At 47.8% G+C, this 24,770-nt stretch overlaps 1 protein-coding gene across 6 annotated transcripts in view; it reads left to right on the forward strand.

Moving 5' to 3' along the window:
• The window catches only part of LOC118177114 (putative uncharacterized protein C1orf196), a 111,189-nt gene that overhangs the window by 57,822 nt on the left and 28,597 nt on the right, over window positions 1-24,770 (forward strand). Inside the window, exon 3 of one of the 6 annotated variants that reach the window (XM_035344526.1) lies at window positions 10,048-10,876. The exons of 4 other annotated variants lie outside the window; for them this stretch is intronic. In XM_035344526.1, the coding sequence (XP_035200417.1) occupies window positions 10,048-10,065 (18 nt within the window). In that variant the 3' untranslated portion in view covers window positions 10,066-10,876. Of the gene's footprint in view, window positions 1-1,614; window positions 3,352-10,047; window positions 10,877-24,770 lie in introns of those variants that run through there. One more of the 6 variants, XM_035344523.1, reaches the window with a different exon arrangement.

A 24,770-nucleotide genomic window follows, 5' to 3' on the forward strand; every position in this document is an offset into this window, starting at 1 on the left:
GCCACTGGGGGGAGATGCTGAAGAAGAGCTGCATGGCTCCGTCCTGCACTCCCAGAGCAGCCCAGAGCCTCATTCCTTTTAATTTTCCTCTAATAACATAAGCATTTAACTGTCCCTTGTAGAAGGGGATCTGTTGGTCTGTTGCAAGCCATCTTTAAACTTATCCCCGTTGGCCCGAGAGTGCGTGCAGCACCTTCTGGTTGCTGCAGGTGCTTTCTTGAAGCAAGACCGCGGAGCAATCAAGCATAAAATAACGAGTGATGGGGTCTGAGTGCTGAGCCTCTTTGTGCTCCATCACCTGGTTTTTCATCGTGGCGGTGCTGTTTGTATGCCTCTGATTTGGGAGGGTTTGGCTGGGGAAGGGGAGGCGGGCCGGTGGCTGGTGCGCTTAGCGTGATTTCTTGCTGCCGTTCCCTAATTTGCAAAAAGTAACGAGAGTCCTGTGCAAGTGGTTGGTGATGTATGTGAGCCCGGTGGCCGTCTTTCTGCTTTCTTCTTAAAATAATACTTTTTGCACTGCCTGTGAATTAGTGGTTAATGTTTATTTATGCATGAGAAATCTCCCCAGAAGTGGCTTTAGGGAAAGAGAATATACGTACTGTGCGAAAGCCAAAAAAGTAAGGTTTTCTTTTTGAAATATCTTTCTAATCTCCATTCCTTCCTGCAATAGTTTAAAAAGACGTTTGCTCTAGGACTCTTATAATAGCCCAGCAGCAACGTTAACAGTTAGGAGCAAGCACATTTGTAAAAGGAACAAGCACAGAGAGAGGTAGCCTGGGGGAAGTCAAGATCTCTTAATTTTCCAGCTTAAAAGAAAAGAAAGGTACAAACTGAATGCATCCCCCCTAAGCCAGGGAGTGCTGCCCCCTTTGAAATTTTGCTCCAGCTGACTTTAGGGCAGCTTCTGCTCTACTTTCAAGTGTGACCTTCCCTCTCTGGCTGCAGGCTGCCAGAGGCTGAGCATGCATCACCTCTGTTTGCTCCGTCTTTCTCCACAGAGGAATTCAGAATCACCATATGATGTGAGTCTTACTTAATATTCCCCAATTGTTTCCCTTTCCCTTGCAAGTGATGTCAGTCTCCATTAGTTTTGGCATGATGGTAATAAGAAGGTCTGTTTCTCTGTTTCTCTTTTTCTCTCTTTTTCATGCTTTTAACAATCTTTGCTCATACAAGGATTCCCGTTTTCCTCTTTTTTTAGCTCTCTGGTTTAGTCTTACATTGCAAATGGCCCAAATAAAATAACGAAAACTGTCCTAATCTATTACTCCCCGGTTTGTACGTTATTAATAATGGAGGCAGTGTAATTAGGCTGCAGAATGCACAGTGAGCACAACATTAAGATGTCCTTAACTAACATCTGTGGCTGATGCTTGTCTTATATTGGCAAACACCGCCAAGATTTCACATGAAAACAGCATTCTCATCTGACATTGCTTTTACAGAGCACAGTGGCTTTATTTTTTACTAGCTGCCTGATTAAAAAAGAAAAAAAAAAGGCACAAAATCCATAGCTTCCTCTGCAGTGAATGCTCGGCTCTATTTAAGCCATGCGGAAGGTACAGATCCTGGTCTCGGCGTTGTTGGTGCTTTACTGAAAACTTCTCTTGTCAGGGAGCAGTGGGCAGAAACCCCTTCCCAAGAGGTGCTTTTGAGCACCTCTTGCCACCCCCTTTCCCATCCCTGGCAAACCTCCGTGGCCCCCATCACCATGCTCAAATGCAGCTGTCTGCAAGGAACGACCTGTGACACCTCTCGTCCCTGGAACCACGGGCATCAAAGGTGTACCTGAGATGTTTCGGCTTGTTCCCAAGAAGCTGGCAGGAGATCTTGCTGTTAAAGCTCGCTCAACGCTGCAGGAACATCGCGGCTGATGTGCCCCATCGCTACCCTCTGTGACAGCTTTGAAAGCTGAAAGACCAAAAAGGGACCTTTGGAAGCAGAGGGACCTTTCCCAGGGCAGGTGTAGCAGCCTCGGCATCTTTGGCGAGGGCTGCGGTTCCAAAGCAAGCAGCTTCAGAGTTGTTTTGAACTCATCCAGACAAAATTCTTCAAACAGAAGCCAAGTCTGGGGAATATTTTCAAAACTCAGCCTCTCTGTGATCTCCTGAAGTAATTCTTTCGGCGTGCAAAGTTGCATTCACACAAATGGCATCCGGTCTGAAACGGGAGCTGAAGTGGTCCTCAGATTCTTCCCGTGTGGTTAAAAATATGGTAAAGGAAGCAGTCCCCATGATTACAGACTTGTTAAAACCCCCATGAATAATGCACTTGAGTTGCTGTAAAAAAGCTGTGGCAGTGACGCTGTTGCTCATCTGAATGCAAGGAGTTGAAGGCGTAATTATAATTTTTCTGTGTGGCCGGTTGCCTCTGCCACGGCTCTGACACCGCTGGGTGTGAGCTGGGCCAGACCCCCCCAGCTCCAGGCTGTCCGCTCCCTGGGCAGGATTCATCAGAGCCCTTTCTTTATTAATAGCTGGAGCGGAAAGGCTATCTGGAAAGTGCTCTGATATCTTCCTCTCCTAATTCTCCTCCTTGGCGAAGGAACCCTAAATCAAAGTAATTGCTGCTCTGTAGGCATTCACTTCCACAGGCTTTCTTTCGCCACGTTCACTGTCTGCCACGCCGCTGTCCCAGTAAAGCTGGTGCAACAGGAAAAGCCAAATTCCTCCTGACTGCTTGGTTTAAACTTGGGAGTAAAGGCTTCAGAGCTTCCTTGCAATCAGTCAAAGCTCCGTTGCAATCAGTAGCCACTGTCCTTGCAGCCGAACCGTGGACCTGCTCTGCCAGCAGTGCCCCGTGGTCAGTTCCTTGCCAAACCCTCCAAACACACCTGGATCTTCTCTCTGGAGTGGAGAGGAGGAGCGAGCTCTCACTGCACAGAGCATAGGTGGCCAAACATTGCCGTGTGCCGCAGGAAAACCAGGCGGGCTTTGGTAGCGGGTACCGCAGCAGAGGCTTTGTACATCTGCACATCTCAAATGAGAACTGAAGAAGGGATTTTTAAAAAGGGTTTAAAGGGGTTTTAAAATAAAGTTTACAGCGAAATGTTGCCTTGAATAACTATGCTCTCCTCGCTCGTCTTGTTGATGCAACCCTCGCCGTCAAATCCCAACTTATTAGCAGACCCAAATCTCACTGCTCTGCGTATGTTACTCATGTGATCGGTGATGACTCTGCACAAACGAGAAAAGAAGCCAGTCCTACAGCTATATTAACGTAGCTGAAAACACAGGAAAAATGCAATGTTTGCAAAAGGGGGCAGGGGGATTGATAGTGCAAGGGATTGTGTTGTGGCACATTTGAGAGTAGTGCACACAATGGAGAGTGAATAAAGACCTTATAAAAATACTTGGCAGCAACTCCTTTAAATCTTTCAAGGTATGAGTTTCTTATTTTAGTTGATTTACTGGTCTGACAAAGAAGTAATCATCATTAATCAAAATAACTCACTCCTACTCTGGATCTGAAAGCTGAAGTTAGATGAAGGTCATGGAAAAGAGATGATAAACTAGCTTGGGGCGTTTAATGGTTTGAGTTTATTAGGGGAAACAGGTTTTGCAAATGCTGATTATTTTTTAAATGGATTTTTTTTTGTAAAAAAAAAAGTAAGGTTCATATCTACAGCAGATGCACAGACATGATATTCTTAAACATGCATGAAGAGATGATTTCCCGACCGGTTTCAGTAGGAACAGCTACTGTACTGGAAAGCATTTTGTGTTCTCCCGGAGGCAGAGAGGAAAGCAGAGATTTGGGTAAGATGTTCAGGAGCTGAGAAGCGGTAGGGTTCTGCAGGTGCCAAACCACATTTTTTTTGAGGCAACTTGAGCAACTATGGCAGTGACGCTTCTGAGATTCTCTCTTGTGCGTAAATGAAGTTTCTATCTTGTGCAGAAGTCTGGTTCTGGTTAGGTAGGAGCCTTGCCTCGTCTTTCGGTGGTGCTGTTTCACTGCTGCCTTCCGTGCCCTGCTCGGGTTGCTCCAGTCCATGCCTTGTCCTGCCGAGGAGGGCCCTGGCAGGCGCCTTACTGAGCAGTTGGCTGGGGGCTGAGCCCCACAGAAGGAGAAGCTGAACGGGCCCGAGAAACCTTCCAAATGCTCATGCTAATGGCTCGTAGTGAGTTCCTTGTTTTGCCTTGAAAGACACTCTGATAGCTAAATTACTGGTGTCCAGCGTGGAAGTAGGAGGGTAATACCTAAATTCACCCAAAAGCAATTGCCTGGAGCAGGGACGGCTGCCAGTGCCTGCAGATAACATCAGTCCACGTTTGGGTACCAGAATTATCAGTAGCTGTTTTGCCAGCAGCATTTACTGGTAAGAAACTAACCTGAGAGCTGGGTATTGCGCTGGGGTAACAGCGTGTGACTTCAGCTGTGATGAAGGGACGCTAAGTCCCTCCGAAATTTTATTTAAAGCCAACCACTTTGTGATTGATGAGGTTTATTTGCTGTTCTCTATTCTTCCTCCCCCATGGACGCATCTGATGAGTCCACACCTTTTCATCTAAAAGCTTCCACGAGGTATTTGAAATCTCTGAAGAATACGTGTGTACGTTTTTTGCTTGCATAACCAGTGCCACGGACACTCCCGGGGTCTGCAAGCACTCACGGAAAACAAACTGCAGATCGGCTCCCAAATCCTGGGGACCAGGCCAACGTTATGAAAGCTGTAAGTTATAGTATAAATAGCACACACCTATGTCAGCTCATGAATTAAGTTATATTTCCAAGAGATCTCTTGTGGCAGCCTACTAAAATAATATATGATGTGCTCAGAGGCAGCGTTTGCCTTATGCACTGAAAGGGGGATAATTAAAGGCTTTGCAAGTCCCCAGCGTGCCGGCAGCTGCGGGGCCGTGCGGGCAGCAGCTCCAGGACCCGCACGTGTCCCTCCCGCAAGGACGGAGCCCATTACCCAGCACTTGTGGGGAATAAACCTGGAGGGCGAACAGCTTCTCTGCTCAGGATAAATGCGTAGAAGTAATCCACTGGGAATCACGCAAAGAAGTGGTAGCAGGTGGCAGCACTTCTTTTCGCCCTTCAGAATATACGTTTAGAGGCAAAATGGAGAGGAGGAGCCAATTAGTGGGATTACTGAGCTTCAAGAGGCAGGTGCTGGCATTCCGGCTAGGAAACTGCTGCTTCCTATTCGATGAGGTGCAGGTGCTTTGTATACAACGCAGGCTTTGGCCACCAAGTTGGGTTAATTACAGAAGCAGAGGACAAAAAGAAGTGAGACTTGATGGTGGCTTGCTTCGCAATGAGCAGAGGACCCATCGGACAGCGTTAGAGCTCAATAAAAATGGGATTTTTGGAAGTGAGCAGTTCTGTGTGTTCAGTGGCAGCCATGGAGGTGATGTGTCCTGTGTGGTGGGATACAGGGAGATGCTGAGTCCTGTGAGTTCTGTGGTGTAAGCGATAAAATGGCAAAAGGGCCTTGGCTTTGAGCAGAGTGATAGAATCGTAGACATACGTTCCTACATGAAATGCAGGAAAATGAACAGCTGAGAACCAGCCTGGGGTTAGCACCAGGCCAAGAGGCCAAACTAGAAATCCTTTAGCTCGTCTGGCTGCAGCTCTTGCTCGATCCCAGCTGCCTTTTCCCGGCTGCGAAGCAGATGTGTTCCCGGGCAGGGTGCTGGGAGCGAGACCCAGCCAGCACTGGGAGGGCAGGGGCGGCGCGGAGCCTGGCTCCTGCAGGATGAGCAGGCTCTGCAGAGTTCAGCAGCAGCCTGTCCTGCACCAGGAAGGAGTGCCCTCGACGGAGGGGCAAAGCCATGGTTCCTGTGGCTTTGTCGCAGGTTGGAGCCTGAAAGCCTTTGCCACGGGGAAGAGGCAGAAGGAAGGAAAGGACCCATGCACAGCGAGGGGAATTTCTGGGAAAATAAGGGTGCTGCGTGCTTGGCTTACCTCTGGCTGTGCACGCTCTGCGAGGGGTGGCAAACGCAGGCAGCGCTGGCCAGGACCCGAACATCAGTTTTCAATTACTGTGGGATCAATAAAAAGCAAAACAAGGCAATAACTTTGCTGAACCGTATTTTGGGGCATTCGGGCCGTGTTTCTGGTTAGCGAGGTGGCAGTGCTGAGCATTTTGGAGTTTGTCTGCTGTTTGTACTGGCTGGGTGCTGCAGTTACCCATCTGCTTGGCTGTGTCCTGTTTTCCGGTGCGTAAAAGTCCTGTGGCTTCCAGTTCTGCAAAGGATGCTCTGCAGCAAGCAGCCTTCTTCCGAGAAAGCAGAGCTCCTGCGGCCTAAGGAAGTGCCTCAAATGTATTAATGGGATTGTTTCTGGCTATTTTAAGATGCGGTCGCTTGGAACTAAGGGAAAATAGAACTGGTGGTCAAATGTGGTTCCAATATAGAAATAGTTGAGTTTCCTGGCATGTTGCAGGAGCAAATCTGAAGTCAATAGTTTCGAGAAGGTTGCAGTATTTGTAAGAGATGGCATTTTGTAGTTACGAGCCTGAATGGTTACGGTGTATAGATACATATTTTTTTAGTAGAAACATTTTTTCACACTAGTGTTTGCGTACAGATGTACAGGTGTTGAAGACCCAAGTCCGGATTTGAAGGCTGACACAGGCAACTCACAGCGAAGGCAGGTTTTGTTAGAAGCTGTACATGAGCTTGGAAGAAAAGGCAGCAAGGCAGAGAGAAGGGCTTCTGAAGTGAAGGCAGATCTCTGGAGCTTTGGATGACCTTCGAAAATGGGTGGACGCTTGGGCTCGTTATCATTAGAGAGTGACTCAAGTTATTAAAGGTGAACAGATCGCAGGCACTGAAAACGGCTGCATTTGTCCAGCCCCTTGGCTTTCTGTGGTTGCTAAACAGCGCTGGTGACTGGGAGCAGATGACAAAGTCCCTGAGCAGAAGGACGGCTCAGTAAAAAGCTGCGCGAGAAAGAAGCCTCCTGGGTACATCAAGGCCGATCACAAGGGTTCGAAACAATGCCTCGCTCTGTAGGTGTCACAAGAAAGAGGGCAGCCAGAAGGCAGTCGTGTTTCTGGCACAGGCTGGTTGTGAAGCACTTGGTGGTATTACAGTTCTCCATCGCCTCGGGCAAAGGAGGTTAACTGCGATGCCTAGGATAGAAATCTCAGTGCCGCGCTCTTTGTAAAAATGAGAGATCTAAGCAATGCATTTTAAAACCAAATCCCCAAACCAGGGAACAGCTGGAGGTCCTTGTGAGTGAGCCAGGTTGAGGAACTGGCAGGAAAGTTTCTGAGAGTTTCAGAGCCTCTCGTAAGGAGCTGAACCGAGAGCTGAATCTGAAATGAAAAAGCCCAGAGAGCAGCCAGAGTGGTGAAAGAGCCATAATTATCTTCTAACAAAGCAATTAAAATCTGACAAGCAAAGGCAGTCTTGGGCAGCGGAGTGAAGCTGATGGAAGTGGACGGGGCTCCGAGTGTGAGTTTCGCAGCGAATCCAAAATACGTGGGGGAACAAAGTGCCTGAGGCCAAAACCTGGGTGCCATTCAGGGTGGGTTACAACCCATGGAGCTTCACTAAACTATGAGCACCTCCCAAAATACCCATTTTTTTCCTGGCCTTGCTTGCGCTTTGGGATAGGAGAAGAGCAGGAAAGCCATTCTGCCATTTGCTATGGCTTAACTAAGCCTTGGTAAAGAAAAGTAGTTTTATCTTGCTCTTGTCTCTCAGATGTGAGGAGAACAATGCATATGTGTGTGCCTGGCTGCTTTCCCTCTATGGTTGGGCCCCACCAACTGGCTAAGGTGCAAAAACACCCCAGAAAACCCACGTACAGTCCGTCGGCCACGTCTGCCATGGCACCGTGTGTGAGCTCCACGTTTTCTCACGTTTGATACTGGCGCGGTTCCTCGCAGATCTGGATGAACTTTACGTGCAGGTTGACTGCACAAATGAATTTAGTCATTTGCACAAAATCCGTTTTGCTTCTCCACAGAGTAACCACGCTGATCGTATTATTATTTTTGCTTTAACCGACAAAATGTATCTCGTTGGTTTTTGAATAATTAATGCTACAGAATTCGGCTTTGATCCAGCAACATGCCAGGAAATGCTGGGCTATCCAATCTACTGCAAAACAGCGTTTTCTAGTGCATTATTTTTAATCCAGTGCTGTAATGTGGAGAGCCCTGCGGTGCACTGGCTAATGCGGCTTCTTCTGTCTCTTCATCACAGCGGTTGCCTTGTCCCTAACCTGTGTGAGCTACAAATCCCATTAGTTTAAAAGCAACACCATCCTGCTTGCAAACTCCAACCTGTGTTTGGCTATTAGATACCTATATATTGTCAGCTTATAATTGGGGTGCTTTAAAACCTGCTGGGGCAGCAAAACACCATCAGGTGGGAAGCTTGTATGCACTCGGCGCCATGGGTTTCGCCAGGCGGCTTCCCATTTAGATCAGATCTCCTCAGGAAAGGTCATGAGAGCCAAGCAGGACTTACCTGGGAACTGACCACAAGGGAAATCCTGCCTTTATTTTCCAGAGGAGGGGATATTAATAACGATACCATGCTCCTCTGGCTGCCTGGGGATATAGCAAGCAGGGAACACGGTCAATAATATAATCAAATGGATCAATATAATCCATAACATAATCAACCCCCTCCCCCCCTTTTTCCTTGCTGTTTGTTGTAGTGTCAAGAGCAATGAACAGCTCGTTATGGAATAAACGGACATATTTTGCTCTCTTTGTTTCCTACAGAGCAGTTAGATGGTGAATTTTTCTAGCTTACCACCCTTTGACACAAGGAAAATGAATTTGGCTTAGCACCTTAACAGTTAATTTCTAAAGGCATCGTTCATTGGAACAACTTAAAGAAAATCCAAATCAAATGAGCTAAATAAGAATGGGATCTCTTCTGCGGATTTATAGGTGGCAAACTAAAATATCAGAGGGTCATGTATTCATCTGTCAATGTATAATGTAATTAGACGAGATAATTGGGCGAACTAAGCTTTTACTGAGGGCTGAAAAATGTATTAACTTTACTTCATTAGCTTTGATAGCAGTGCACTGTTGTTGGAGATGGGTGTGAGCTGCAAAACTGAGTCTGGATTCAGATTCAAAGCAAGAAATTTGGCAGTGAGGAGCATGCATCCAGGCAGGTTTCGGAATGTCCTAGGCTCAGCTTACAGGAGAAACAGGATCCTAGGTTTGTCTTCTTGGTTGAGGAAGGTTCAATAACTGGAACAGCAGGGGCAGTTGTGAATCTGAGCCTGGGAATATCTCCTAATTCAGTCAACACTTTGCAAAAATCCCAGTAAATAATCCGTTCACTTCCATAGCAGCTTTCACAGTGGTGAAAACCTGGGCTCTGCTTCTACCTCTTCTACCTTTTTTTTTCTTTCTTCTCTAAGAAGGGTTATGAAAACCATCTAGAGATCTCATACAAGGCCCCAAGCAGCAGGAGGAGATGGAGACTGGGGCACTTGTTTTGTGTCCTTCCTTCTGCACGTTTAACAGCCCACCCCAATGTTTGTGTTCCTTGCATGTGTTCGTGGCTTTCCATCTTCCCTGCTCTCATTTCTCATAGCTGGCATGTTTCAGGTATGAAACGTGGAATGGTGGTCACAGGCCATGTAGGAAAAAAGCAGAAGTGAAGTCAGCAGGAAGGTTTAGACTTGCCACTGAAATAAAAAGCATGCTGCAGTACTCAGCGATGAAATATTAAATGATGTCGTGGCAATTGTGTTAAACTAAAGTAAGCCAGCACATTTAATTTACGCTACCCAAGCTTTCTGTTCAGCGCGCACTGGAAGTCCTGTGGTAGCAATCAGCCAGCTATATTCAGAGGAAATTGTTGCTTTATGGTTTAAAGTAGAAAGACTCTTAGATAACCACATATTGCCTCCAGCAGGACCCTTCTTTAGCACGTTCTGTGTCTGGAGAAGGGAGCAAATAGCAAAAAAATTAAGGGAGAAATTGAAGAGCAATGGCCTTGAACTGATGTAGGTCCCTAATTCAGCGAAGCACTCAAGCGCATGTTTAAGTTCTAATCTCTGTCAGCTTTGATGAAGGGGTTGTAACCCAAAAGCTTTTCCACTTTTTTTTTCCAGTTACACCAGCTGGTCTAATGACAGATATCACTGCAGCCTAAAGCTTAGCTTCTTATACCTGTAGACCATCACCTCGAACAACATTGCTCCTGCCTTGGGCCATGCAACCTGCCAAGACACATTGATTATTGATGCTTATTGCTTGCCGATGCTTATTGATGCACAAACTCTTCTTGGACCTGATTTCCAGCATCACGAGTCAGATTATCTGGGGTCCTTTTTGGTGAAGTAACGTAAACATCCTGCTTTAATGTTCTAGCTGAGGACAGAGAAGAGGTATTTCTCATAGCCGGGGGCTTCCAAGTTAATCAAACAACGGTGTGCATCATCGTGGCGGGTTTGGTACGGCAATTTAAGCACCACGTAGGAACAGCCACCAGTGACGGGAAGAATGAGTATTTGTATTGGTATGAGGCTGAATTCCCTCAAGGCTTAGCATTTAAGGTAAATATTGCACTTCTCCTTCGTGTTTCGTGTTTGGGAAGCTCTTGGATAATTACGAAGTTCAGAGGGAAATGCACATGAATAGGAAATTTGTGTTTTTTTTTTGAGATGGGCTTAAAGGTGGCTTTTTGTCTGCCGTGAGCCGTTCTATTAAGCTAATAGACAAGAAGGCAGCCTGGTCACTCATAAATACGGCCTGAGCCATTTGCAGCCCGTGTGTAAGCTAATACAACGAGCAGATGAAAGGGTGTCGTGCCTCATCCATGCCGTGGTTGTGGTGTGGCTGCAGACGATGCCAAGGTAAGGCACCGGAGAGGTGTCTCCTCTCAGGGGAATGAGGATGGAAACAGCCCCATTCCTATGGAAAACCTGGCAGCAGGGTGTCAAGGGTAAGGATGGCAGAGAAACCAGGGGGATGAAAACCACGTGTGTCCATAAAGTCCCATCCCTGACCCTAGCTGCAAAGGGGGAAGTGTCGGGCTCCATCCCAGCCAAGCACGTGGCTTTGGGAGAGCTTTCAGCGCCTGAGGACATCAGTGACAACTGGTGGGGTCAACAAAACATTTGTACCCCGTGCTTTGGGACACCCGTCATTACAGATTGTGTTGGATAACCCTGAGCACCGCCACCAACACACACTTCCAGCAGAGGTATTGGGAGCTGTTCCTGATTTCTCCCTGAGAGTACAGGAGGTTTTGGAAACCACTGCTTTGGAAAAGCTCTGCAGTAGGAGCTGGATGATGATGCATGGTGCTGTGAAACCTAGAATTTGAACACGCCAGGTTAATAAACACCAGCAAGTTGCTATAACTCAGAAATTTAAGGCCTTAATTTTCACAGTCGGGCTGCTCGATCTAATTAAGGCTGGTGGTGCAATTCGCTGGTTGGAGAGTAACTGCCTTGTTTAATTTATCAATGGATTTTGCTAGCTTTGTTTATAAAAAGTACCTGCCATATTTTTTTTCTTTGTAGAAAAGACAGCCCCTGACGAACTGGATAATGCGCAGGGGGAGCAGGGGATGAGCACTATGGTCTCACCAGAACTGGAAACCAAGGCAGGAGCTTGTATGGGGCTCTTCAGCAACAGCAAAGTCCGAGTTTCTCCCTAATAACAAACCTCTGTTTAAGGTCAGAGAGCCAATGTACCCAAACTGTCCGATCCTACAAGCAGGAGCTGCGTGTTAGCTCCTGTATGTCAGCTCCTGGTTGTTCATCCTCTGTTCCCAGAAAACTTCAATTATCGTGTGCTGGGAACTGGAAGGCCTTTGTTTGCTAGGATCCCGTGACACCAAGTGGGGAAAGCTTTAGGGGAAGAACCCCTCCTGATCTCCTCACACAGCAGTCTCTGAGCAGCCTTGCAGATTTCTGCCATCTGTCGTACGTGGGGAACCCACAGGTTCTTTTGCACCCCCTTGGCTGGAGGAGCAAGGTCAGCAGCAGCAGAAAAGCTGGCAGGTTTGACAAGCCAGGCTATGGGGAGGGTTTTTTCACGGGGATGGAATAGGGGCACCTCTCAGCACAACGCCAGGGGGTTGCTCCATGTGAGGGGCTTTGTGCTGCGCACAGCACTGCTGCGGAGCACCCGGAGCTGCACCTGTGGCCTTCACGCATCGCAGGGAGCTTGCCGGAGCTCGGGGAGAGGTCACTGATGTCCACAGTGGGTTGTTCACTTTTATAGAAGGGAATATTGCTAAGTAGAATTGGTGCTTTGCTGTTATCTGGGGTGCTTCTCTGATGTATTTGCAGGCCGTTGCATCAAATCCCACGGGCAGGTTACCGACAGCCGGGTGCAGATGGCTGCGGCTGTCAGAGGGTGAGAGAGGTGGCCTTCTGCAGTGCTGCTCCCCCAGAAGAAATATGGGATGTACAGGCAGTGTAAATGGACTCCGACCCTCCTGCGTAGCACTCGTTAACTATAAAAATTTCCAGAACAGCTTTTATTTGGCATTATCAGCTTCTCTAATCACCTCCCCTATTAGGAGATCACCTGGGAGAAGAAAATGACACTGAAGAAAACTTGCCTGAGCTGGTTGGTTAGGTTACAGAGCTGCTCCAATTCAGGAGGTAGATATCATCTCTCTTACCTTCCTCTCTGCAGAGTTATGTCCACAATAAACCTGTTCTTTTTAGCCTTCAGGTAATCAAATACCTGCTGCTAAGCAAGTCCCCTGCATTCTGAGCCTGACCTCTCTGTGCGTGCCAACTGCCTGCTCTTAGCTAGCCGATGGTTAGTTCCTCATACCGGGGTTAGGGCTGGGCAGCCCCCGTTTCTGCAGAAATCGGTTCAGCACCGTGCTCAACTCGCCCTCGGTCAGCCGTGGTCGCTGTGCTGCACGCACACAAATCGCTTTGGTATCAGCTGCACCAGAACAAGAGCCCTGCAAAGGGACCAGAACCCCACAGCTCTGCCAGGAACACCGTGCCACGTTGTTACTTGGCTAAAAACCCCACTGCACGGGGAGAAGTTGGAGCTGCAGAGTTCCAGTCGCTGCCCTGCTGTGACCGGAGGGACCCATCCCTGTCCGGATGCGTCAGGGAGGTTGGGGCTCCTCTCCTGCATCCCTCCGGTCGTGTTCCCTTGTCAAGCAGTCCCCTGCCTGGCTGAAGTGTGGCCGTGCATATGCTTCAGGGACTGGGTGCGCTGGATTTCCCTTCGATAGTAGACCTTTAGGTCCTCATTTTTACCCAAGGAGCTAAATCTTGCACATCTGCTCTCTGAGCACCCACTGCTCCGGGGACAGTCAGTGGGGAGCCACGCGTACCGCACGTTTCGGAGCCCATTCAGCTTTGATTTGCATCTGGTATCTAGGGCAAACCCCGAGAAGTGTTGTGTTTCTTCCAGTCTCGCTGATGCCTGTGATTTTATCCGAAAGTCTCCTGGTATTTGGCTTGTTTTTTTCCTTAACGTTCCAGCTTTGGCTGTCAATTGATCGTGTCGGGACTGAATCATTCAGTTAAAAATAAAAGCCCGTGTCCCCTGAAATGCCGAGCAGCAGCTGAAAAACACAAAAGCTTGGAGGAAGAGGGAAGAAGGATCTCAAGAAAGCGGAGCTTTTGATTGCGAAGCTTTCCCCTAGCCGAAAAGCGGAGGCAGAGCAGGCAGGGCAGAGCAGCTCTGGATGGGGGTGGGGGTTGTGTGGGGGTTTCTGGATGATTCCTCGTAGTTTGGAAAGGCCGGATGGGTGTTGCAATGGGTGAATAAGAAAAATGTGGGGTTTGTAAAAGGTGAATGAGGTTTCAGCAAGAAAGAGAGGAACTGGGAGTTCCCCTGGGAGCACACTGGGAACACTGGGCCAGCCCCGCAGCAGTGCTGTCTCCGTGTGAGTCTTGTTCCTTTGCCAAATCTCCGTAGCAAAAGCCTTAAAATGAAGAAATGCAGAACGTCTGAATGCACTTAAGTGTTTTTCTGTGGGAAACACCGAGCTGCCTCCCTGGGTGGGAGTACGCCGCGAAATAACACAAAGGTAACCGGGGCAAGCAGGGTGCAGGAAGCTCCTGAGCATTTTGTAGCGCTGGTGGGGATAACTGAAAGGTGAAGGGGAACGAGCAGCTCTGCACCTGCTCTTGGGTGCCTGGGAGGGTTTGTCCGCAGCCACGGTGGCTTCTTCGCGCTTGGATTACAGCTGCATCATTGCAATCCTGCACTCGGTCACTGCAATGGGAGACCGCTGCAGGCGGGGCTGCTCCTTGGAAAACGGCTGGTTTTGGGGCGTCCAGCGCAATGGGGAATACCGGGCACTTTTCTTCTCTTTCTTTAGGAGGCCATTTGCCAGCTGCAGATGCCCTTTGGGATTGCCTTTCCTCCTCCATTGCATTCCAAATAATCCCAACTATTTGGAAACTAATGGAAGTTTCTGGCATGAGAATGAAAAGTGGATGCTTAGGGCCCCTTGCAGGTAGCCACGTAATTTGCTCGCGGATCTCAAAGCCTTTGAGAAAATAAATTGCCATTTTTTAAAAGGGAGGAGAAGCGTCCTGCTGAGTCACAACCATGGACTCAAGGCCGCTTCTGGCTTTTTCCACTCCCCAGCAATGCCTTAGTGCAATGGTGCTTGGTTTGGGGACTGATCTCACTGCGTGCAACAAAAACCTCTGCTTTGTCACCCTGTGCAGACCCGGTGAGCATTGCGTATTTGGTGTGTAAGCCAGAGTTAGCAGTGTTCAAGGGCTCTGCTGTTCCCATGCAGTCTATTTGTTTGGATGCTTCCAGTGAGAACCCATAAGCTCAGTGAAAGTAAATGAGGCTAAAAAGGTCAAAAGTTATGTTACCAATTTCCTCCATCTTCCTTAAGCCAACCGAAATGCTAGGACTCAAGAATGTCATTATGTAAATGCAAAGAGGTGGTTCTGAAATTAACTGGCTTCATTTCTTGGACAGCTCTTTAAAGCCAAAACCAACGTTTCTGCTCAACTCTTTGCACTTTTAAAATAGCAGGTGAAGCCATGACTTGGGCAGAATTATGCATTCGTCTCCCCTTTCCTTCAATTGAACCGAGAATCTGTTTTCCATCCCTCTTGTTTGAAAAAACAACCCTCCGAGCCCATGGGAGCTTGTGCACAGTAGTTTAACTCCACTGACTTAATTCAGATTTGCAGGTGCGTGGCTGCAGCAAACGAGGGATGTGCTGTTTCCTCCCGGGCTGGATGTCAAACCAGGGGCGGTGTGTCTGAGGAGACACTGCCGTGCCTGATCTCATCCTGCCTCTCTTCATCCCGGGCAGATTTTTTTTTGATGGATGCCAGGAACGGTAAATGGCAGGTAGCAGGGCTCTGCTTTGCTCCTTTAATCATTCCTTCCAAAATTGGTGATTATAACTCATTAAAAGCAACAGATTTCATATTAATGACCGTTTTGTGCCAGCACTCGGGGCTTCACCGTTGCTTTTGCAGACCCAGCTTGGCCGTGAACCCCTCTGGGAGGAAGCCACCGCCGTAGCATGGAGCTTGCCCCTCACCTGGTGCTTTAAGGACTCTTAAAAATTCTGAGAAGTGTTTCATTTAGAAACTATTCTCTAAGTTTATGTGTTTAAGGTATTTCTTGTCCTTTTTTCATTTGCATGGCTAATGGCGCTAGCACGGAAGATTTTATCCCTACGTGTTTTATCTGCTGCCGATGCCAGCTCTGCACTGACTCACGCTCTGCCCGTGGTTTCCCCGTGGCTTTGGGTGCCGGCTGCTTTCCCTCGGCAATTTTCTGGAAGGGAAAGTGGTGGGGAGCTCCTGGCGGGGAGCTGCGGATAGGTAAGGTTGGAGGCAGGCCGGCTGGGAGGGATGAAGAGGTTGCAGTAATAATTGGTTTGATCAGAAGCGTCTTCCCACCTACAAGCAGTTAATGTGTGCTGGTCCCTGGGCCATGAAAGCTTGTAACCGACTTGTTTTTCTACTCCTTTTCTGGATGTTTTTGTTCTCTGCATAACGCTCACATCCTTTTTGCTTAATCCTCCTGCTTTTGTGCGCTTAAAGCTTGTGGCAAGGGCTCTGCTGGGTAATTTTTAAAAATAAATTCTGAGGTGCAGGAGCTTGTTTTCCCCGAAGCCCAGCAGCATCTACTTGGGGGCTTCATTTCTTTTTTTCCAAACCAGGTTGCCAAGTGAGTCGTGCTTTCATCCTTCTAGCAGCACACGATTAAAAACCAGGGTGTTTAAGGGGTGCAGCAAGAAGTCAGGGTGCATCATGGCTGTGAAGGGTGCCGGGCTTTGCATTTCCCTGCTGCTTTCTTCCAGCTAGCAGTTTTCCACCACGCCTTGTACCCTCTGAAGGGAAAATCCATCAGACTGTGCAAGGCGAGGGGAAAGATCGGAGCTGGGTCTCGCAAGCCCCTTTGTCAAGCTGCACCCTCTGGAAATGAAGAATAGGAGAAAAAATGTTATAAAATCTGATGTTAATTGATTAAATACTGCAAAATCACCTTAATGCCATTCTAGTATTTTATTTAGTATCTATTTATTTATTTTAAATTTCTTAATCCCTTCTAAACAATATAATGAATGCCCAGACCAGAAGCCTGCAGAGCTGTAAGATCAGAATCTAACTGGGGCAAAATGGGATGAAACGGGCAGTTTAATAAAATCAGCCGGATTTTTCCGTGCTCAGTTACAATAAACAGGTCATGAAAAAATGAGCCCCTGGGTTTTCCTAACTCTCAAACTCTTATGAGACGTACCAAAATAACTTATTCCACAAGCTGAAAACAGGAAAGTAGGCAACATTTCTTATTTTTGCGTTTTTCCCCGTGCTGCATTGCTTACATCACCAGACCCACACTAGCTGCACTCTCCCGGTTCCTGAGGACACATAAAAATTTGCTAAATACATTTTATTGCCAAAACATTTCTAAGCAAAGTTTAATTGTGCACATTCTGTTGCTAATTCCTCTTGTAAATATTGTGTGATGTGTTTATTTATTTTTTTTAATGTGAGCAGCTGTAATGGTCTGGGAGACAGCTCTAATGAACAGATGTGTATGTCAGGAAAAAAAACCCACAAACTATTATCTGTCTTTTTTTTTTTTCCACCCAAACTTGCTATTTTTTGGCAATGCACATTTTAAGATGCTATTTTGCTACACACCAGGGGTAAAACAGGGGCCTTCAGAAGTGTAAATGTTCTTTGTCTTTAGACTGCTCGATGGTCCCGTGGTGCATTGCCTGACCGTGGGCAAAACTTTTACGTTTTCCTCTCCCTTTTTTACCCACCCGTAAAATGAAAACCTGGAAATTTTCTGTTCCAGCTGAGTTTCCTGATGTTTCCTTTTGGTCTGCAAGAAGCTCGTATAAAATACAAGCGGCAAAGTTGGCTGTAATTCAGTGGAAAATGAGGTGTAGCTAATGCATACAGAGTTTCCAGAACCCTAAACAGTTTATGTTAATGTATGTAAGGAAACATAACAAGGAAGGAATTTGGCATCTCTGAACTACATGTCTTTATTTGACTGTGGTCTAATTCTGGCTTCACCGAAATAATCGGAGCAGAGGTAGGATTTGCTCTTTTTGGTCGCTGGTCCTCGTAGCCATCATCCCCTGGAAGGTGTCTGGGAGCATGGCAGGGCTGTGCAGCTCTCAGAAGCAGCCACTGGATCCCTCTGCCTTCCCTGGGGTGGTGGGATCCTTGCCCAGGCTGCTCCCCTGATAGAAATAAACCCTGCTTGTTGGTGGGCGTCTTGTACGCCACCATGTCTTGATGCTGGTTTTCCTGCGAGAAGAAAAGGAGATGATTTAAATCAGTTTGTTATTCTTTGGGTGATTTTTCTCTCAAAGCCACCTTTGCAGAAGTGAATACCACGGGATTTTCACTCCTCTCCTTTCACTGCTCTTCCTCAAGCAAATACATGCCTGTGCATGTATGGGTGTGTATATATATATATAATAGATGCACTTACCGCTTTGGGGGTGTATTTCTCCATCCCCAGGCTGAATTTCCCTTTTTCTGTCTCTTGCCTTTGTTCCTAGCTCTGTCCCCATTCCTCAGCAGCTCCTTGCCCCCCACCTCGTCACCGACGTGCTGCATTTCGGCGCGTCCTTCCTCTCATCCACCCATCGGCCTCCTCGCTGTGCTGTACATCTTGGGGATCTTTTTCAGCCTTGGTTGTAATGGAGTGTCCCAGTAACAGGTCGTTTGGGTGGCTTTTCTCCACTCTGAGGTGAAGGTGAGGTTATTCCAAGGTCATTTAGGAGCAGCGTGATGTCCTCCCCAACCTGCCACGGGAACCTGTTATTATGCAGCTTGAGAACCCACTGGCAGCTCCTGCACATACCTCATGCTGCAAACTCATATCTTATTTATTGTCCACCATTTAAATTAAGTCACATTTAGTGTGGCTCCGAGGCATCCTTTCCCTCCTGAATCTCTGTTTCCAATTATTTTCCCCCAGATGTCATTAGCCTGTATTTGCCAGGTTGCATCTCATTTTGTTTTCTGTCTTTTTGGTTAATAACAAAAACACGAGGGGTCACTTTGAGGCAGTGGAACTAATGGGCAATCATGAATATTAGGGAAGCTTGAAAAATTATTAGGGTGATGAAATCTTTCTCATGCTACATGCTAATGAAATCCCAGCGTGTGGCTGTTTCTGATATAAACCCGTTGCTAGACTGATTGAAATATCATTGTGCACGCTTTCTTCTAAATATATATATTCTAAATATATATGTGCGTTTATCTCTCCATGAAATTGGAGCTCCTTATTCCTCTTGCCGTGATCTCTCATGTGAAAGATATGAGGTGGATGTCTGTAAAATCCTACAAAGTGGCTGCTGCTTAATGCTTTGTGCATCTGCTGGAGGGATATTCTTGGGGAGCCACTCGGATGCTCGGGACGTTGCCCCTACAGCTAGGCAGCGCAGGGTGGGACCTAGTGGCCTGCTCGTCTACAAGAAGCTGGGCAGAAAGGATTTTTTATTTATTTATTTATTTATTTTGTTAATTAGGGAAGTGCACTCCTTGGCGTTGCAATGAGGCGAGCCTGGCGGGATCAGCCCCAAGCGGGGGAAGACGTGTCCTAGTGACGTGCCTCCCTGTCAGACCCCAGTGCCTTGACCCCACAGCTCTGCCTCTGCACGTTTCTCCAAGAAATGCTGCTTTTAGCCAGAGCGACCGGTCCGCAGGTATTTACGAGCTGTGCTGTTTGCTTCTTCATAGCCGTATTAAAAAGTGAATGATTTCCTTACTTTTCTTATTGCCAGGACACACTTCTAAGTTACTGGCCTGTAACCATCCCTGTTCTTTTTAATCTCACCAACAAGTGTGATAAAGATTGCATCCCTTTTATTTTGGCCAAGCCGGTTCATTTCCTCCTTAGCACTCCAAAAATTTAAATTCTTTGCAGGGAGAAGGTGCCCGTAGATGAGTGAGGATTGCATTGCTTGCAAGGAAAATACACTGAGGAGCAGAAATTGGCTCAGCTGCATGAAGTCCCAGTCTGGGCTGGGACTGAAGTAAACATCTGTAGCTGAATAACTGCATTAATGCAGAGAACACATAATGAAAAGTGCGGATTGTGTGCTGGCATTTTTTTTGATTCAGTACAAGCAAAATTCTCTCCCCAGAATGAATGGCAGCTATTCATGTCAGTGAGAGGAGAGAGAAGGAGTCGGGACAATTTTACTAACCTTTAATAAGGCTCTCCATCTATTTATAAATCGCCATCAAAGTGTGGCTACACATTCAGCAAGTCAGCAAAATAAAGACAGATGGCAATAGTTTAGCTCAAGCACTCTTTTTTTTTTTTTTTCCCTTTAATGCAGTAAAACCGTTAAGGCTTTTGTCGCTGTTTTGGCTTCGGTTAGAGGCCGGTGCGTGACGGCGCTGCAGCGAGGAGCCTCGCTGCTGGGAGGGCTGGGGGATGCTCCTGCCCTTTCAGCGAGACCCAGCGGTTGCAGTAACCCCTCCGTGCTGCTGCTAGTTGGGCCTGGTGCTGGTTCGACCCCCCCGTTTCTCTCCTTTAGCTGGCAGTGGCAGCCCGCAATCGCACCGTGTCGTTGCAGCTCGCCCTGGGCAGCCTGACCCTGACTTCTCCCAAGGACTTTGGTCTTTTTGGGGGGGCTGCAGGGAGCCGGCGGGGCTTGGAGGAGGTGGTGTCTGCTTTGTCATCCCCCGTCCCCCTGTCCCCGTGTCCCTTGGGTAGATCTCCCCCAGGCACTGGGCTTTGTGCCCAGCTCCTCTCTGTCTCGCAGGCACTCGGGCCTCCGAATTTCTGCAGTTTCTGTAAAATCCCAGCAGAGCAGATTGCTCTTCTAATCGTACCCAGGCAGCGAAGCGGAGGGTTGACTTTCATGCAGCACCTGCCTTTCACCTACTTTTTAGTGGCTTTTGATCAAAATCGGTGCTTTCTGGAAAGAACTTTGATCTTTTCTTGCCTATCTGTGAGGGACAGATGTGTAATAACAGAGAGTAAATGTTTGGTTACTAAAAAGTGGAAAAGATGCCTTTAAAAATCCTTTCCTGTAATAGCATAAAGGGTATCCCGACAGTCCCTCCAAGCATCTTAATTTGAGGTGCATCTGCTCTCGCTATTGCGAGTATTTTTAGTTAATTATTAATTGCAGTAGGGATTTCTTCTCAGTCTCAACGTTGTTGTAAAGTGCTTTAACATCACTTCGGCAGAGTAAGACATCGCCGGAGCTTGTCTGGGGCTGTGTCCCACGTGTCCTCCTATCTGTGAGACCACGGTTTGAGCGAATAGGGTGCCGAAGCACCCCGCAGCCTTGGACCTTGTGGCTGTGTTTAACCTTTGTCGCCCATTCCCTGGGCACGCAGGGGTGACGTGAGATGTCCCCTGCTGTCCTTGCATGCCCCCCAGCACGGCAGCAGGCGTGTACACGAGTGTGTAAGTCAAATGAGCACAGTACAGAGCTTTCTGCCTACCCGGTTCCTGGTCCCCATAAGGCTGAGATCTGTTTTCTGAACTGCAGACGATTGACGTGGTTTGGGAGAAGTGGTTTTACAACATCGCAGCGGTCTGCGAGGCCTGAAGTTCACTTTGTTAACAAGGGCAACGCAGATCTCTGAGCTTCCGTTCCACTTTAAATAATCAATAAAACACTAATTTTTTTAAAAAAGGCACTAACAAAACAAGCAACACCACGCATGAAACGTGTCTGCTCAAAATCAGACTTCAGCCCGATAAAATCCCCGTTTTGTCCACGTGCGACGATGTGGTGGTGGTCGCCAGCAGCTGGGGTGGGAGGCGGCGCCGCAGCAGGTCGATGGGAACCTTTTGTTCCCGACTGGCTATAAATAGGTGCCGGGTTTTTGTGGCACACTGAGCTAGCTTCTCAGAAATCATCAGGTGAGATGTCAGGCCCCTGCTCTGTCTCTGCCAGGCACGACCATCAATTTTGGCCCTAAAAGCTGCTGATCGTGCACATCGCTACGCCGCAGTTTACTGGATCCAAAGACCTCGTGCTTATTTAATCTTCTTCTGTTTCCACATTCTCTATGGAGCGAAAGATGAGACTTGGACGCTGCTAACTGCGTACACCAAAACCTCCTTGGGCGGACAGAGAGGCTGCTGTACCTTCAGCACGCCCTTCCTGGGTCTCTTGATGCTGGTGGGAGCTCTCAGGGTGTAGTTTGATGTACTGCGGGGTAATTTGCAAGAAGGAAAGCTTTCTGCTGAGCCGTTGAGATAATATTCTCTGGAATTACACTCCGGGAGGCTCCTCCTGATTTTTCACATCACATTAAGCTAACCTCTTTGGCTTTGTGGCATGCGTGTCTTGCAAATGTGCTCCCTTCATAAAAGCTTCAGAAATACTCCGAAGCCCCAGACTGCAAGGGTTGCAGCGAGGAACAAATTCATGCTATGTTGTCATAACAACAAACAATGATTTGAAATGCAGATTTTTCATCTTTACTCTTTATTTGTGATTGAAAGCTGTGGAAAATGGGGGATTTGCTGTACTGAGATTTTGCCTGTTAGAATAAGAACGTGATAATGGGAGTTGGGAGGATGCCCAAGGGATGAGGAGTACAATTTATGAAGCATCTAAGCCAAGAATTATGTATGTTTATGGGGTTGCCCATCCAGCTATTTCCATCGAGCCTGTAAGTCTGGTGTCACTGCAGCAGAAACTCTTGGATCTCGGGGACAAACAAATGTGACTTCGTGTACGGTGGTTAAAGCAGGAGCCTCCAACCTGCTGATAAAACCAGCAGAAACTATAAAGTGCTCGGTGCTCATTTCAGAAGTAGTGTTTCTTCCCCTTGGGATGTTTTAATTGAGCTCTGTGTTATTAGCAAATCGCTTTTGCTGCTAACACATGGCGGTATGGGGCAGACATCGCTCGGCTCCCCGGTCTGAGGCAAAGCTCCCTCCCAGCTGCTGAACCAGCAAAGGTCTCACCTGGGTGCTCACCACCACGGCTCCTTCGTGCTTGGTAAATGCCCACCTGGAGTCGTCCCTGTCCTGTCCTGCCATTGCAAACCTCTGCGATGCTCCAGAGCAAACCCTCCCTGGGGAAGAAAAGCATTTTTCCTGTGGCCTGGTGCATGCCTGGTGCGGTCCCCAGGTCCTCCTAGAGAAAATCCCACTGCCATGGGGAGTCCTAGGGGGTGATTCCCACCACCCCTCCCCAGGGAATTTGGTTTGTAGCATTTTCTCTGTTGACCCTGCAGGATTCTAACGAGCACCAAGATTTGGGGAACTGCATTCAGACCGAAGAGTTTGGTTTTCAAGAGCAATGCTTAGTTTTGCTCTTTCCACCTCTCGGTTTGCTCCGTACGTGTGGAGGTGAACAAAGTGCCGAGCTAAAGGCAAAGGGAGAGGAGGGTTAATGGAGCAGAAGTGTTTCAGGGAAGGTTTATGCAGTGCCAAACCAACGGTCGGGTAAACAACAGCTAACACAGAAAACCTGGGTGGCAAGGCAACCTCATTTTGTACAAGGGTGCTCCAAATCGCATCCCAGTGATGCAATTTGCTTTTACAATGTGCTTTTGCAGCATGGCAAACAACCTGCGCCGTCACCAAAACATGAATGCTGGGCATTCGGGATCAAAAAAAATGTGATCTTCGCCCCGTGAATGGGCAGATGAATAATGGAAGAGCAGGAGAAGGTTTCTCTCCTCTCGTTATCCAAGCAGGCAGTTGGCATAATAGACACGTCTGCTCGTTATTCTGCTTTGCTGAGCAGCCCTTCTTCCTGAAGTGGATGAATCACTTTTTCCTAAATTATCCTCTCACCAAACGGTAGCATTAGAACTGCCCTTTGTTTTTGAGTCGTCCTGTCCAGGACCCCACAGCAATGCTGCGTTGTCGTCTCCACGTTTCAAGGCTGGATTGGGCTGGGTGGACTCGGCTGTGCTAGGAAGGGCGGTGCTGCAGGGCCGCATCCTGATACGGCATCCAGCAAAAGTCCAGTTTCCCCAAGGAGAGATTGAATGGTAAATTCAGAAGCGTGTTGGTGCAGCCTCGCCTTGCCCAGGTAACTTTCAGCCCATTCTGCTGGTGATGCCAGCAGTCCCCACGGAGCTGTTGTCCTCTTTAATTGCTGCTGGGGTGGCTCCTGTCCAGCCCACCGAAACATGCACATTGTGGGGACAGTAGAGGGCTGGAGAGATGCTCGCACCAGAAGCTTGTGGGTTCAGTGGGCAGGACTGAGAACGAGGTCAGAGGAATAGAAGGGGATGTACCCTTGTTTTACCTGCAGGAGAAATTACCCAAGGGTTTGGAGCGCAGGGGGTCTGGGGCAGAGCTGGTGAAACTCGGCTGCTCTGGTCCCCAGCCACTGTCTGTCCCTTTTAATATTTTATACTCAGATAATGGGAAATCTCATTCTCCACGTGAACTCTCATCTGTTGTTGTTAGCCTTTTGGGCTTGATTCACTCTCCCTTTGTTACTCTTCATGTTTCGTGATGCCTCAAATGCCAGAAACCTTATTTTCGCTGATAGGATTTGTGATTTCCTTAGTCATCCATATCTGTCTTAGCTCTTTTCTTGTACCAATATTTCTGAGAAGCCGACTCATTTCCTGAGCTTTCAAGGAGGGCCTCTTCTTTTCCTTCTTATTTCTAATCATTTCCTTTTTCTGTGTCTGACTATCCTACCTCCGCTCCCTCACCGATGCTTTTCCTCTTACACCTCACTTTTCTCAGCTTGCCTGGGTAAAATCCAGCAAGTTTGATTTTTGTAAAGGAATAACCATAAATAAAGCGAATACGCTCGATATGTCAACACAGACGAGATTCGTTCTGAGCAGTGTAAATATTCTGGAGATCTGAGAGCCCTCGAAACAAATCTTTTCACCGTTTGGAAAAGAAGGCGCTGATCAAACGTGCCCGTCTCTGCGGAGCGCTGGCCAGGCAGGCAGCACACATCAGCAGCCTGCCGTCGCTCTCAGACGTGTGTGCTGCTGGCATCACCTATAGAAACAGCTGTAAGACAAAAAAAAGGAAAAGGAAAAAAAAAAAAAAGACCTGAAGCAAATCTCAGCTCCAGTTATTTCTAGTGACAGGTGCAATCTCCAAAGCTGCAGAGATTTCTGCTTGTTTCAGATAACGCCCTCCGCGCTGGATGCCTTCCTCAGAGCCTCTTCCAATTCTGCTTTCCCGGAGAGCAGCGGGATGGCTGCGTGGCTGTGGGCAGGTGCTGGGGGTCCTCCGGCTGCTCTTCCCTCCCCTGCAATGCTCTGCACTTTGTTTGCAACCTAAGAATATGAATTCCGTACTTTTGCCCTCCTTTTCTTATTTAAAAATAATTCTGGAGTAAATAATTCCTATTTAATGATAATTCCCTGGTTAGGGTAAGTCACTGCTATGGCTGCTGCAGCAAGGGCAGCGGCTT

The sequence above is a fragment of the Oxyura jamaicensis genome, chromosome 21, assembly GCF_011077185.1.
Source record: "Oxyura jamaicensis isolate SHBP4307 breed ruddy duck chromosome 21, BPBGC_Ojam_1.0, whole genome shotgun sequence".
NCBI lineage: Eukaryota > Metazoa > Chordata > Aves > Anseriformes > Anatidae > Oxyura > Oxyura jamaicensis.